General features: G+C 39.8%; 1 protein-coding gene and 1 pseudogene across 3 annotated transcripts in view; one reads left to right on the top strand and one right to left on the bottom strand.

Moving 5' to 3' along the window:
- The window catches only part of UBXN2B (UBX domain protein 2B), a 38992-nt gene that overhangs the window by 10158 nt on the left and 12330 nt on the right, over positions 1–16504 (top strand). The window contains exons 3-7 of one of the 3 annotated variants that reach the window (XM_050802276.1): positions 7450–7600; positions 10055–10138; positions 11289–11398; positions 11749–11839; positions 12304–16498. In XM_050802276.1, the coding sequence (XP_050658233.1) occupies positions 7450–7600; positions 10055–10138; positions 11289–11398; positions 11749–11806 (403 nt within the window). In that variant the 3' untranslated portion in view covers positions 11807–11839; positions 12304–16498. Of the gene's footprint in view, positions 1–7449; positions 7601–10054; positions 10139–11288; positions 11399–11748; positions 11840–12303; positions 16499–16504 lie in introns of those variants that run through there. The other 2 variants (XM_050802275.1, XM_050802274.1) reach the window with 2 other exon arrangements.
- LOC126961690 (tyrosine-protein phosphatase non-receptor type 11-like) lies at positions 1524–3017 on the bottom strand (annotated as a pseudogene).

The raw sequence follows: 16504 nt of genomic DNA, 5'->3' as shown, positions 1-16504 counted from the left end.
TCTTTTTTTGAATCTGGGCTGGGCATGTGACTTGTTTAGTAAGTAGAGGGCATACTCCAGCTCTCTTCTGATTAGAAAAAATCATCATCATCATTATCATCAATAGAGGGCAATAGAAGGGAAGCTGCGACAATTCTGGACTTCAGTCTTCAGGAGGCCTGGCCACTTCCGCTTTTGAGTTCTTGGGAGCTCTGAGCTGCATGTCAGAGGTCTAGCTACCTGCCAGCCAGGCCACTGAAAGATACTACACAAAGAAGGAGAGACTCAGCACTGCAGGCAGAGAGAGAAGCCCAGCCATCCCAGTCTCTGCGCCAACCTGCTGACCACATGAGTGACAACCTGCAGGCTGGCAGGAGAACAGCCCAGCTGAGCTCAATTCAGATTGAAAACAGTTGGGGGGTGCAGTTTTTTTTGTTTTTGACACAGAGTCTCACACTGTCGCCCAGGCCAGAGTGCAGTGGCGTGATCTCAGCTCGCTGCAAGCTCTGCCTCCTGGGTTCATGCCATTCTCCTGCCTCAGCCTCCTGAGTAGCTGGGACTACAAGCGCCCAGCTAATTTTTTGTACTTTTAGTAGAGACAGGGTTTCACTGTGTTTACCAGGATGATCTCGATCTCCTGACTTCGTGATCCACCCGCCTGAGCCTCCCAAAGTGCTGGGATTACAGGCGTGAGCCACTGTGCCTGGCTGGGAGTTGGTTTTTTTTTTTAAGACACTAAAGTTTTAGGGTAAGTTTGTCAGCAACATTTGACAACCAAAAACACTGGTTTTTCATAGATACCTTTTTCCTAAGTAGAAGACAGTTACTCAGATGCAAAGAAAATATAGCAAACGTTTTCCCACCACAACTTTCTCAGTCAACAGCCTAACTATAATTGGTCATCGGCTGGGGGGAAAAAAAAGCCACACCTCTTAATTCATAAATATCCATGATTCTTTTTCTATGACTCTTTAATGCCAATGCAAAGGTAGACCAGTCAACTTCTGACAGTCTCAGGCAGTGGCTTAACCAAAAATAGAAGCCATCAAAATGAATTATCCACTATGGGATGCATGATGGTAAATGAGATTGTTCTCACTTTTCTAGGACATTGTTACTTAATTTTCCCAAATCATTTCATCTTATCCACCACAATGAGGAAAAAAAAATTAAACTGGTTAAGGTTATAAAAAGAAAAAAAAAGCCTATTACTAGAATTTGAATCCCCATAATCTGCAAAATATAGCACACAATTTAACTGCTTCCTCAGTCTAAAACAAAATTCTATAAAATGTTATCTACATTGTAGAGATGATTCTTCTTGTCTGAGGAAATGAGTAATTGGGAAGCAGGTATCGTTGAGTTAAAATACAGTGATCTTTAAATGGTTTCAAATTTTGCTTATCAAAAGGTAGTCAACCACAATGCAAGCTTTCCAAATCCAAATTCGGTCTTCACATAAACTTTCTTGCGAAAGTTTGATCTTTTTAGGGAGAGGGTGAAAGTCCACATCTATTTCTGTGTTGAAGTTTTGGCAGGTTTTCTCATCTGAAACTCTTCTGCTGTTGCATCAGGCCCACGTTTTCATGGACTGTCTTCTCTTTCATGGACTTTCATGCGCTGTCTTCTCTCGTTTCTCCACAGCGTGGCATTGGAGTACAAGGCGGAAGGGGGCTCTGATCTCCACTCGTCTGGTCCGCTAAAGAATACTTAATATTTGTATATTCGTGCCCTTTCTTCTTGCTTTTCTGCTCTTCTTCAATCCTGTGCTGTAGTGTTTCAGTATAATGCTGGACTGCCATATAGATAAATCGGTACTATGCTTCTGTCTGGACCATCCCTGACCTCTGAGACCGCACCATCTGGATGGTTTTGGGAACGTCAGTGTCGCAGTCAACACCTTTCTCTCTGATGATGTCAATCAGAATATCAATCACAATGTATGTCCCTGTCCAGCCAATTCCAGCACTGCAGTACACCACGACCAGCCCTGCATCCATGATGCTCTCCCGCTTATGGTGCACCTCGTCCAGGAAGTCCAGCATGCTGCCGGGGTCAGTGGGCACTCCGTGGTCTGCCCAGGTCCGAAAGTGGTATTGCCAGACCGTTCTCTCCATATTCCCCTGTCCAACCTTTGAAAGCTTAAGTTCTCTTAGCGTATATTCATGAGCGGCGCTTTCTTTGACATTCCTAACACGCATGATGCCATATTCTTTTAGAGCATACTCATCAGGCCAGTATTTGACACATTTACTCTTTCCTCTCTCCACTTCTTTCATTATCATGACAATCACTCAGGAGTTTTCTTGGAACACCGTCTGCCAAAAGTCGTTCACCGTGTTTTGCAGGCAGCCTTGTGTGGCAATGTAACTCTTTGTGGGCTTTGAATTGTTACACTTGGTTTCAAATTCAGGCATGATGATATTTGCATTGATGTCATCTGAAATAGGCTCATTGGGATCACCATCGTGTAGGACAATCCTGGTATGATCAAAGGGCAGGATGTTTTTATATCTGTTTTTGTTTTTGTCTTCTTGCCTTTGACCCTCTTTCAGCTGTAGAGAAGTTTGCACTCCTGTTGTTGTAGTGTCTCAAATTCTTCTCAAAAGCCTTGTTTGACTTTATCTGTGGTCTCAGCTAATTTGCTTAGTTCTCAAACTCTGCTTTCTATTTCGGCAGCACTTATACGAGTCGTGTTAAGGGGCTACAACATCTGTCAAGGAATCAAACCATTGTCCTCCACCAACGTTGTATTTCAGTTCCTGACAGCAGATCATAACATGGGTCACTTTAGTCTTGCTGTTATTGCTCTCCCCTTTGTCATCACCGGTGCGCACAGAGAGAACAAAATCTCCAAGGTGGCTCTGGCTCTCTCATACAAGAAAACTACCATGTTTTCCTTTTTCAGTTAATAATTTCTCTGCTTCTTTCTCAGAGAGGTGTCCATGAAACCACCTTTCAGAGGTAGGATCTGCACAGTTCAGAGGATATTCAAGCTCAATAACATCTCCATTCTTCTCTTTTAATTGCCTGTGATGTTCTATGTAATACTGGACCAACTCAGCGAAAGTGGCAAATTTCTCCCCTCCATACAGGTCATGGAAATCACCGGTGTTCTGAATCTTTTTATTTACTTGTTTATTTATTTATTTATTTTTGAGATGGAGTCTCGCTCTGTCGCCCGGGCTGGAGTGCAGTGACGCAATCTCAGCTCACTGTAAGCTCTGCCTCCTGGGTTCATGCTATTCTCCTGCCTCAGCCTCCTGAGTAGCTGGAACTACAGACGCCTGCCACCATGCCCAGATAATTTTTTGTATTTTTAGTACAGACGGGATTTCACCATGTTAGCCAGGATGGTCTTGATCTCCTGACCTTGTGATCCGCTCGCGTTGGCCTCCCAAAGTGCTGGGATTACAGGCATGAACCAACGCGCCTGACCCAGTGTTCTGAATCTTGATGTGGGTGACAGCTCCATTTCTTCTAACAGAAAGTGTGTAGTCTCCAGGGTTACTTTCACTAGCCCTTGCCAAAAAACTGCCATCAGCTCCTCTTGTCAGCAGTAGGTTTTCTGCCTCCACCCCAGTGATATTTGAGTGAAATCATCTTTGCGATATCGTGTTCCTCCTGCCCTCCGGCTCTGTAACGGACCCACTCCTTAATCAGGCTCCGCTGGACTCGGTCACATCAGGCTGGCCCGAGGGAGACCTGCTCAGGACCAGACGTGGGACAGAGCCAGCCGGCTGTGCACAGACCTCACTCCAAGCCTGGGGATCCTGGAGACTGCAGTCGCCCCCCGGGGCTGACTCGCTCCTCCTCCCTGTAATTTTTTTTTCTCTGTCTTCTCATAAGGTTTTGCCAATTGGCAAGTTATTTAAACTTCTTCAGTCTTAGTTTTCTTACCTGTAAAACAGGAATAATACCATTGTTAGGAGGGTTAACTAAACACATAGTCATCCCTTGATAAATGTTAGCTATTACTATTCATTTAGGAAAATAGGACTGGCAATACTATATAAAGTTAATGATGATGGGAGAACAGGATAAAGAGGGAAAGAAATCAAGACAGAAACAATTGAGGTAAACTAAGGAATGAGGTAAACAATTTTGGATTCAAGGCCAAGGACGGTGGCTCACGCCTGTCATCTCAGCACTTAGGGAGGCTGAAGCAGTGCACATGGCTTGAGCTCACGAGTTCAAGACCAGCCTGGGCAACAGGGCTTAAACCCCGTCTCTACAAAAAATAGCCAGGCGTGGTGGTGCACACCTGTAGTCCCAACTACTCTGGAGGCTGAGGTGGCAGGACAGCTTGAGTCCAAGAGGTGGAAGTTGTAGTGAGCCAAGATCACGCCACTGCACTCCAGCCTGGGCAGTAGAGCCATATGTTGTCTCAAAAAATATATAAATAAAATAAATTTTGGATTGAGGTAGTGTCAGTGGAATGGAGAGAAAAGGGTGAAATTAATGCAGGATATTTTCAAGGTGTTTATTATAGAAATGTAATGACATGGGATATAGGGAGTAAGCCAATGGGAAAGAGAGAAAACTTAAATGTTTTAAATTTGGGATACAGGAAAAAGTGTAATTGTTAATGGGAGGGCTTATGTGTAGAAATAGCTTCAGTTTTGGAGATGAACTTGATTAAAGTAGAACTATCTGGCAGGTGCTTTTAAATTCAACACTGGACCATAAGTGAGTAGTAAAAGCATATATTTGAGAGTCATCTGTATAGAAAAGGTTATCTTTGGCGGTGGATAAATATTTTGATGATCAAATGAGCTTAAATAGAGGGGAATTGAAGTCAAGGATATAGGCATATTTATGTAAGAGGAGGAGGAAGAAATTCAGTAAAATAGAGAAGGAGATGTTGGATCCCATTGGGCAAAGAAACAAGCAATTTTGGTATGATGGAAGTCCAGGAGAGGGTTCAACTATGAAACAACGGAAGGGAGAAGAAGGATAGGCTCAAAAGGATCAAATGTTTCAGAAAGTGGGGTAATAACTGAGGAAAGTCTTTTGTGTTTGGCAATGAGAAGATAACTCAGAACCTTTGAGAATTCAGTAGCAAACCTTGAGATTCAGTAGCAAAATGGGAGCAAAAATCTTACCGCAGGGAGTAAATGCACGGGAAATATGGGCACCAGTCACAGTTAATATGTTTAAGGTTTGGGTAGTCATCATTAGGAGCTAAAAAAGATTGAAACCGCCCAGCTCTTCTAAAGTTGGGAACATTATCAGTGAGTAACCCCTATCACCATTTTCATTCAACTTGTAGTGGAGGTTTTAGCACAATGACATGAGAAAAACAAAAGTATACAGATTGGAAATAAATAAAATAATGCTCATTATGTGCAATGATATAATTGCATACAAAGTAAACTATGAAAGACTCTGGTTCTTTTTCTGATTCCTCTGGTCATTTTGATTTTTTCCTCCTGTGTACCTGTTCTTCTTCATTCCTAGAATTTTGTCCCTTCTGTGCTTATCTAAGTCCTAATGTCCTAAATCCTTTTAAGGCCCAGCTAAGTGCCAGTTCTGTACTAGGCATCTTTTATTCCTTTTCATTTATATTTAATAAGTTAGTTTGAATGAGTATAGAGAATTACTTCAGCAATCAATAAATATCGTTGCCCCAAATATTCATGAAGAATTAAAGTTGAGGACTTACACTGCTGTATGCAAAGACTTATTGTAAAGCTGAAATAGTTAAGAGAGTAAGAACTGACAGTAGACCATGGACCAAAATAAGAGAACTCAGAATCATAGACACACATAAATAGCAACTTGATTTATGACACTGCAAAGCAGTGAGGGACAGAATTTCATTATGTGGTACTGGGACAAATGGACATTTATATGGAGGAAAAACAGTTCTTGTCCTCTACCTTATACCACCTACAAATGTCAGTTGCATATGGGTTGTGGATCTAAATACAGAAATTAAAACAATAAAATTTCTGGAAGAAAATAGAATATCTTTGTGACCTTAGAGTAGGCAAAGATTTCGAATAATAAAAACCATTAACCATAAAGGAGATAGGAAATCATTTGCTATGACTGATTTTTGCAGTAAGGTCTTTCTCACTAAGACTGAAATAAAAAGGAATGATTATTCACTTTGCCAGATTAGAGATGTGGAAAGCCTTGAAGGTGACTTCCGTTCCTCGTTTCCAGGGCACTCCAGAGAGGGGAGGAGTGTTACAGCAGCAGACAGCTGCAGCAGGAAGCGTTGCTTTGCTTTGCTTTTCTGTGTTTGTTGTAGCTACCTAAAATAATTTGCTTCTAACACTAAGGCTTGTCTTAAAAGCCAACTAGGGCAGTGTTCAACCTTGCTTGCTACCCTGGACCCTTGAGTGTAAGCTTGGGAGGAAGGCTTCCATAGGCTCCTGCTCTAGATAAATTTGGACCCAGTGTACTTCTCCAGAGCACTGGCAGGATGAAGCCCCACCTCCACCTTCTGCAGTTCGTAGGGTTGAGTAGGGTTCTCCTGGTGTCTTCTTGTTCTCCATCCTGATGGATCTTTTCCTTCCTTTACTGCAAAGTGAGAGCTGGTCTGTTCTTTCCTCTATCTTATTCAGTTTTGCATATATTCTAATTTAGGAGAAAGCCTTGAAGGTGAATTCCATTCCTAGTCTCCAAGGCAGATATAATTTCCCCCCGTTGTTTTGTTCTGTGTGTCAGTTCAATGTGAATTTAGGACTGAATTGGAGAGGTATAAGTATTTTAACAAATGATGTTTGATTGTCTTCTTACCCTGGAAGTCTCCATGTTGATACTTCATTGGTTATAGTTTCTGATATTCTCGATAGAAAAAATCTTGAAAGATGAAAGGAGGTTATTAATCTTATGTAAAGGTAATTTTTATATTTCCTAGGACCATTTATGAAGTTGGAGTCAAAGTAGAAATTGGTCGCCAAAAAATTAGTCTAAATTATTTACTTTTAACAAACACTGGGGGTTATAAGGGAGTAGGTCTCTTTTAAATCCAAAAATCTCTGAAAAATAAATCCTCTATAGATAACCCTTTAATTTAGAATTAGCTGTTTATGCTGTCTAAAGCTAGAGATCTCGTCACTAACTAGGTCTCTACTGAGTGTGGCCTTCTTAGGGAGAAGGGACTATCTTTTGATTGTTGACACTGCTTTCCCTTCTACATCAGAAGTGCTGAATTAGTGAATGAGATGTATGTGATAAGCAGTTACAGAAGGCTGAGGGATCAGCAGGCAAGCCAGTTATCACACTGGAGCCTGAACTTGCCCTTAGAATCAATCTCTGCAAACTCAGTGAGAAAATATGCGATCTATTTCCTATTCTTTTCCTTAATCCCATTTTAAAAATTAAATATTCTCTTAGAAGTCAAAAGAATGTCTCTTTTTAAATAAAATACTTTTATTTTCATAAGACTATGTAGCTTTTTACTTTAGTTTATGTCTGTTATCCTAAGTTTTTATTGATGAACTAAAATGTTTAAAGGTTTTACTCAAGTGAACATGAATACAGTGGATTAAATATAGTTCGACCTTCAACTGGGAAAATTGTGAATGAACTTTTCAGAGAGGCAAGGGAACATGGGGCTGTCCCTCTGAATGAAGCCACAAGAGCTTCAGGTGATGATAAATCTAAGGTCAGTGAAACTAAATACACTGTTTCTGTATTTTACCTCCTCTTTCATTTTTATATTATTTACAAACATTGTTTTTCTAATTGTATATTTGTTTTAAATATTTGTTTCATTTTTATAAAATTATTTCTATTAATGATTGAAAGTTGAGACAATTTCTTACATTTCTGAACAACTTTTTAATTTACCTTTTAATTACGAAATAATTAGTAGAGTCACAGGCATTTGCAAAAAGAATACAGGGAGGTTTCACCTACCTTTCACCTAGTTTCCCCCAACGGTTACATTTTACATGATTATAGTATAATATGAAAGCCAGGAATTTGGCATTTCTCTGTGTCTGTGTCCTTTTATCACATGTGTAATCACCCAACTGAAGCTCTCCTTCATAGCCTACCCATTTGCACTCACACCCCGTCTCTCCTACCATCCCTAACCTCTAGCCAATACCGGTCAATTGGGTTTTCATCTCTATAATTTTATCATGTTAAGAATGTTACACTGGCCAGGTGTGGTGGCTCATGCCTGTAATCCTAGCACTTTGGGAGGCCGAGATGGGCAGATCACAGTTCAAGACCAGCGTGGCCAACATGGTGAAACTCCTATGTCATACAAATGGAGTCATACAGTATGTGACCTTTTGGAATAGCTTTTTTCACTCAGCATAATGCCCTTGAAATCTATCAGAGTTATTGCTTATATCACAACTTTGTTCCTTTTTCCTGAGTAGCATTTTATGCTCTAGATATACCACAGTTTAACCATTCATTTATTGAGGGATATTTTAGTTTCCAGCTTTTGACTGTTACAAATAAAGCTGCTGGGAGCAATTGGGTACAGGTTTTTTTACTTACATGTGGTTTTATTTCTCTGGGATAAATGCTCAGAAGTGCAATTGGTAGGTCATACATTAAGTGTATGTTTAGTTTAAGAAACAGCCAGACTATTTTCCAGAGTGGTTGTGCCATTTTGTATTCCCACATATATGAGAGAGCAAGCTTCGCTGCATCCTTTTCAGCATTTGGTGTTGTCACTATTTTTAATTTTAGCCATTTTGATGGGTGTGTGGTGATAACACACTGTGGTTTTATTTGATTTCTCTAATAACTAATGATGTTAATTTGCGTTTTCCTAATGGCTAGGGATGAACATCTCTTCATGTGCTTCCTTGCCATTATCTGTATTATTCTTTTCAAGGAAATATCTCTTCATTAATTTTTCCCATTCTCTAATTGGATTATTTTGTTATTGTCAAATTTTGAGAATTCTTTGTATATTTTAATGGATATGGGTTCTTTGTCAGTTAAATGGTGTGCAAATATTTTCTCTCAGAATGTCATTTGTATTTTTATCCTCTTAGCAGGGTTTTTCACTAAGCAAAGGAAATAAACTTGGATAAAGTCCAATTTATTCTTTTTTGTTGTTGTTTTATGGATCATGCTTTTTCTGTATTGTCTAAGAACTTTTCACTTAACTGTAGGTCCCAAATATTTTCTCCCTTGTTATCTAGAAAAATGTTACAGCTTTACATTTAAAGCTATGATCTATTTGAATTTTTTATATAAGGTGTGAGGTTGACACCAGAGTTTATTGTTTTACTTATGGATATCCAGTTGCTCCAGCATCAATTCTTGAAAGGCACTCCTTTCTTCATTGAATTGCTTTTGTACCTTTCTAAATTTTTCTTTTTTTTTTTTTTTTTTTTTTTTTTTTTAGACAGAGTCTCGCTCTGTTGCCCAGGCTGGAGTGCGGTGGCGCGATCTCCGCTCACTGCAAGCTCCGTCTCCCGGGTTCACGCCATTCTCCTGCCTCAGCCTCTGGAGTAGCTGGGATTACAGGCGCCTGCCACCACGCCCGGCTAATTTTTTGTGTTTTTAGTAGAGATGGGGTTTCACCGTGTTAGCCAGAATGGTCTCCATTTCCTGACCTTGGGATCCGCCTGCCTCCGCCTCCCAAAGTGCTGGGATTACCGGCATGAGCTTTTATAATTGTTATCATCTGACACAATATTGATATACTAAAGACCAACAGTTATGTGTCTTTTGTGGTATAATTTCATACATTCTTGTAAGTAGCATTTCTCATCCTGGAATTTCTCCTTCAAAATCATTTGGGGAGGTTATCTAAACTATCTGATGGCTTCAGGTATTATGGTTCAATAGATTTGGGATACGCCTAGAAACGTGTCTTTTAAAAAAGCTTCTATGATCATTTTGACATCCATTGTTAAGAACCACTGCTCTAATGAAACTTAAATTTTGGTTTTCATTTCATTATTCGTCAATGGTTTGAAATTATCTTTTAGTCAAGTCTTATGGCAGTTTTGGTTCTTGAAGGTTCCCCAATATGAGCCACTTTGGCTAATTAGAATTCATGTAGCTTTAAAATATATATCACATAATAACTTTTTGCTGAATAATGCTTTGTGAATTTTTACTCATTTGCTATGTATTTTAGTCATTTACAGGTGGAGGATACAGATTGGGTAATTCCTTTTGTAAGCGGTCTGAATATATCTATGGAGAAAATCAGCTGCAAGATGTAGGTACAATAATCAAAATGAAAAAGTATAAATAGTTGCTTCTAGTTACTAAAACTTGGTTTTAAAATTAAGAGTTGATAATAAAAATATAATATTTTTGTTACTTTTTAAAACAGGGGTTAAAAGGACCAATGATGTGTGAGTTTCAGTCTGATTTTTATGTTTTGTATCACAATTATGCCTTGCACTTAGAGATATGTAACTATTTGTTGAAAGAATATGTGATTCATTGTCCAAATGAATTTGCAGCCAGGCGTGGTGATGTGCATCTGGAGTCCCAACTACTCCAGAGGCTGAGGTAGGAGGATCACTTGAGCCCAGAAGTTCAAGGCCAGCCCGGAAAACATAGCCAGACCCTATCTCTTTCAAAAATAAAGAAAAAAAAACTGTTTAAAAAAATGAACTTGGGCCAGGCACAGTGGCTCACGCCTATAATCCTAGCACTTTGGGAGACTGAGGGGAGCAGATTGCTTGAACCCAGGAGTTCAAGACCACCCTGGGCAACATAGTGAGACCTTGGCTCTTTAAAATAAAAAATCAATTAAAAAAAGAAAAATGAACAAATATATAGTTATTATTATAAATGACATATTCTCATAATCTAAAATGAGGTGAGGTATAAATGTAGAACACCTAAAGTCATTCTTTGTTTCTGTGGCCTTTTGAAATTTTGGAGTTTTAATTTTATTGTAGACATTTACAGTTTCTTGGAAGGTCACTGGAAATTCTGTTCCCCTTGTCATGGATATTTAAGCTCTGTAGTAAAGAAGAGTATGGGTGCAGATGAAGGCAAATGGTGGGAATCGTGGGGTGCAGCTCTTCTCATTGCTTTCATTTTCTAGTGAACCATCCACCCATAGTACTTCAAGGCCAGGGTCCAACTGTGGGACCTTTGGTATTTGCAACCATTGTCAATTTGTTAAACTGAATGCAAACTAGCTAAACAAATGCATGTGGTTTCATTAATGTCTTTCACTATGAATAATGGAAATAACTCCCTATTTTAAATTAAGTAAATACATTTTGCGATATCATATTTGGAACTTAAAATTGTTTGGGGGGAGATGTATTCTTATATATATATGTGAATATATATATATATATATATTTTTTTTTTTTTTTTTTTTTTTTTTTTCCTATGCCCAAAAGGTTCAGATTTTGCTTAAACTGTGGAGCAATGGTTTCAGTTTAGATGATGGAGAATTGAGACCTTACAATGAACCAACAAATGCTCAATTTCTGGAGTCTGTTAAGAGAGGGTAAGATGTATCATTTGTATTCTATTTGTTATGTAGAGTGGGACTTATTTTCTTAACAGACTACTAATTATTAGTGCACTACAGGTTTTCAAGAAGTAGTTCCTGGAATATATTAAATAAGTGGTTGCTGGGGGTATAGGTATTCTTAAGTTTTATAAAGGATATACTGCTATCTGTAAGTCACTGGTTCTTAACTTTGTGGGCCAGGGGCATTGGACATTTGCCCATTTTAAAATGTGATGAAACTATGAACCCAGCTCCAAGAAGAAACATCTTAATGTGATAATCAGTGAATTAATTAGTATGTAGCTACCCACCCACTAAGCCACTGTCCTGCTTACTGTTGAGAGGGTGACTCTCATTGCATGTATGCCTGAAATTCAGCAACTTATGTTAGAAATCTTTTAATGTGGCATTACTGCTGGCAGAAGATTTCAAAAGGTTAGTTTGAAGTTACAATTTGTAAAAGTAAAGTCAGATATTCAGTGCTCTGACCCATCCAAAGAATATTGTAACTTACCAACTCTTCTTGCTAAAGGATGAGGAATCAAGTGATTTTGCTATGATAATAAAAGCTTTTCTGTGTTATGATTAAACTAGCTGAAAGTGGGGTTTTTTTCTAAGTAGATATACAACTAAAGACATAAAGTTGAGCATAAACTGGGAAATTAAGTCGTAGGAAAGGATCAGAGTTATACTGTATATAACCGGAGTTATATATACAGGGTTATACTCCATAAAGGAATAGCACGTGGAGCATTTCCAAATGTTGAAATATGTCCAGGATGAGTGGCTGACATGGAGTGGAGGTTAAATTCACTGGAGTTGAAGTAGTAGAGGAACTCCAAAGGAAAGGTGTTTTAGAAGACTAATTAGCATGAATTTTAAATTTAAATTTTATACAGATACTGTCAGGATACCAAGCAAAGGCAACAAATGCCGTAAGAAGTATGCTGAAGTCATTGGAAAAGGTGGGAAACTGTCCTAGGAGGCGCTATATGGGGGTGGCAAATACAGGATATAATGGTTTAAGTCAGTGCTGTGGACTTGGAAACCTGCAGAATCACTGGGAAGAGCTGCAAGCAACTAAGTGGGGGAAGTTTTCATTGGCTAAGTGAAGACCAACATAATTATAGAAATTGATACTAATTTCAAGATAGTGGAAACAACATATTGAGAATGAATGTGCTATTAAATAAAAACTAATTTATTGTTAAATGAAAATAAACCATAAACTTTGTAGGCTAATGTTTAAACAAATGTGGTGTATTAAAAGAATTTTAAAATTTGAGCCACACCATATCTGCAAATATAAATTATGATCAAGAAGAGTTTTAGAAAAGACTCCTTAAAGAAAATGAGTAATGTCAGGTAGTGGTTCTCAGCTATGTAAGACCCGTTGTCTCCTTTTTATAAGAAATATTTTGTAAAACCATCTACACTATCCTCAAAGGACTCATAGGTAATATAATATATGTACATGATTTTCCAAAAGAAATTAATATTCTACCTTAAATACATTGAAGAAATAATTTATTATAAAATGATACATGTTTTAATATATAAATGCCCCGATATGACCACACAGCACACATAAGAAACAGTTAGTTTGTACCTCTATGCAGTCTAGCACTTCCCATGTAAATGTGACAGGTATAAAAACAGAAAAATGAAGTATATGAGGTTGTCAGCTTAATTACTGCAAGTAGCTTGCGTTCAAGGACTCGGTAAAGGTCCAAACAAAACAAAGTACAGTGTTCCCTCACTTTACATGGTTGTACATTCCTGAAGATTTCAAAGCATATTAATACAATAGCCTAAAAAATGTGTTTTGCTTGTATATGAGACAGACTTAGGTTTTAGGATCAGACAGTATTATCCACGTGACTCCCTGGAGGGCACATCATGATTCTTTGGAACCCAAGACGAGTCTTTCTCACATAAGACAGATCCCCTGTTGCAGTGCATCTGACATCCCCTACCTTGACACTGAATGACAGCAGTGCTCTCAGATCACCCCATGATGTTTAGATGGTTTAGATGTTTTGTCCTCCCCAAATCTCATGTTGAAATGTGACCTCCAATGTTGGGGGTGGGCCTGTGGGAGGTGTTTGGATCATGGGGTGGATCCCTCACAAATGGCTTGGTGCCATCCCCATGGTAATGAATGAGTACTTGTTCTGGCAGTTCAAGTGAGACCTGATTGTTTAAAAGAGCCTGGAACCTCCCTTTCTCTCTTGCTTCCACTCTTGCTGTGTCATACACCAGATCCCCCTTTGCCTTCTACCACAATTGTAAGTTCCCTGAGGCTTCACCAGCAGCAGAATCTGGTACCATGCTACTTATACAGCCTGCAGAACCATGAGCCAAAATAAACCTTTTTGCTTTATAAATTACCCAGCCTCAAGTATTCCTTCATAGCAGTGCAAACAGACTAATACAGAACATTGGTACCAAGGAGTAGGGCATTGCTCTAAAAATACCTGAAGATGTGGAAGCATCTTTGGAACTGGTTAATAGGCAGTAGTTGGAAGAGTTTGGATGTCCTTGAAGAAGACAGGAAGACAAAGGAAAATTTGGTACTTCTTAGAGACCTCTCAAGTGGTTGTGACTAAAGTACTGATAGAAATACAGATAGTGAAGGCCTGATGAGTTCTCAGATAGAAATGAGGAGGGTATTGGGAACTGGAGTAAAGGTCAGCCTTGTTACACCCTAGCAAAGGATTTGTCTGCATTGTGTCCATACCCTAAGGCTTTGTGGAAGGTTAAACTTAAGAGCGATGATCTAGGGTATCTGGTGGAAGAAATTTCTCTGTTTTCTTTTCTTTTTCTTTTCTTTTTGAGACAAGTCATGCTCTGTCACCCAGGTGGGAGTGCAGTGGCGCGATCACGGCTCACTGCAAGCTCCACCTCCCAGGTTCAAGCAATTCTACTGCCTCAGCCTCCCAAGTAGCTGGAATTACAGGTGCTCGCCACCACACCTGGCTAATTTTTGTATTTAGTAGAGATGGGTTTCACCATCTTGGCCAGGCTGATCTTGAACTCCTGACCTTGTGATCCACCTGCCTTGGCCTCCCAAAGTGCTGGGATTACAGGCGTGAGCCACCATGCCCAGCCCTGGTGGAAGAAATTTCTAAGCAGCAGAACATTCAAGAGGCTTTTTGGCAGCTTCTAACAACCTATGGTCAGACATAGGAGCAAATAAATGGCTTAAAGTTGAAACTCGTATTTAAAAGAGAAGCAGAGCCAGTTGAAGTTTGGAAAATTCCCACCCTGGCTATGTAGTAGAGAAGGAAAAAGTGTTTTCAGGAGAAGAATACAAGCAGGCTGTGGAGCAACCACTTGATAGAGAGATTTGCATAAATAGAAGAGAGCCTAGCTTAGTGCTACTAACCAACATGATGGGAAGAAAGCCTTGAAGGCATTTCAGAGACCTTTAAGGCAACCCCCTCATCCCCCATCACAGGCCCAGGGTCCTAGGAGAAAAGTAGTTTTTGGAGGACAAACCCAGGGCCCAGCTGCCCTGTGCAGCCTCTGGACACTGTTCCCGTTATCCCAGCGGCCGCAGCTCAAAAAGCCCCAGGTATAGCTTGGGCCTCCACTCACTCTGAAGGGCACAAGCCACTACTGTAAGCCTTGGTGGCTTTCACATGGGGTTAAGCCTACAGGCACACAGAATGCACAAGTGAAAGAGGCATGGGAGGCTGCACCTAGATTTCAGAGGTCCATGCCAAAGGGAAATGTGAGGTTTTAGCCCCCAGACAGAGTCCCCACTGGCACACTGCCTAGTGGAACTGTTGGAAGGGAGGTGCCACTCTCCAGACCCAAGAATGGTGGAGCCACCAGCAGCCTGAGCCTGGAAACGCCACAGGTACTCACCTCCAACCCATGAGAGAAGCCACAGGGCCAGAGCTGCCCAAAGCCTTGGAAACCCACCTCTTGCACCAATATTCCCTGTATGTGGGACATGGAGTCAAGGATTATTTTGGAGCTTTAAGATTTAATGTCTGCCTTGCCAGGTTTCAGACTTGTATGGGGCCTGTTGCCTCTTTCTTTTGGCAGATCTCTCTTTTGGAATGGGAATGTTTAGCCAATGCCTATACCACCATTCTATCTTAGAAGTAAATGGGTTATTTTTTATCTTACAGGATTGTAGGTAGAAAGAACATGGCTTAAATCTCAGATGAGATTTTGGACTTTTGAGTTAATGCTGGAATGAGTTAAGACTTTGGGGGACTATTGAGAAGGGATGATTGTATTTTGTGATGTGAGAAGGACGTGAAATTTGGGGGGCCAGTGGTGTAATTATATGGTTTGGATGTTTTGTCCCCTCCAAATCTCATGTTGAAGTGTGACCTCCACTCTTGAGGTGGGGCTGGTGGGAGATTTTGGGTCATGAAGGCAGATCCCTCATGAATGGCTTGCTGCCATCCCCATGGTAATGAGTTTTCACCCCGGTAGTTCACTCAAGAGCTGGTTAATAGCCGGGAACCTCCGTCTCTCTCTTGCTTCTGCTCTTGCCGTGTGATATGCTGGGTGCCCTTTTGCCTTCCACTGTGATTGTAAGTTTCCCGAGGTCTCACCAGAAGCAGATTCTGGTACTATGTTTCTTTTACAGCCTGCAGAACCATGAGCCAAAGTAAACCTCTTTGCTTTATAAATTACCCAGCCTCCGGTATTTCTTTATAGCAATGCAAATGGACTAATACACCCAACAAACAAAAACACCCATATCAATTTTCAGAACTTTCTCCAAGGAGTTTAATAATAAATATCCACATTACCTTTTTATCTTCATAGGAATTTTCTGGTGCTGATTTACATATATATTGCTGTCTTAAAATTTAACTTTCTGAATGCCAGAAGCTCTCCAAGATAATTGTGACTACCAAAGCATCCCTGTGTTGAGAACCAGTAAGGAGTAATGTGAAGTGACTTTTAAAAAGATCTACAAGGACTAATCAGTCATCATGGAAATTTTTGTGTTATAATTTAAGCAAAAATTTCTGTTTTCCAGTATAGCTCATGAAATAATTACAGTAATCTCAACAGTGTAGTTTAATTCTTGAAAAACTTAATGATAACTTTTTTCCCCCTTTTTAAAAG

Source organism: Macaca thibetana, chromosome 8 (assembly GCF_024542745.1).
Source record: "Macaca thibetana thibetana isolate TM-01 chromosome 8, ASM2454274v1, whole genome shotgun sequence".
NCBI lineage: Eukaryota > Metazoa > Chordata > Mammalia > Primates > Cercopithecidae > Macaca > Macaca thibetana.
This window is presented reverse-complemented; position numbering and strand designations above follow the sequence as displayed.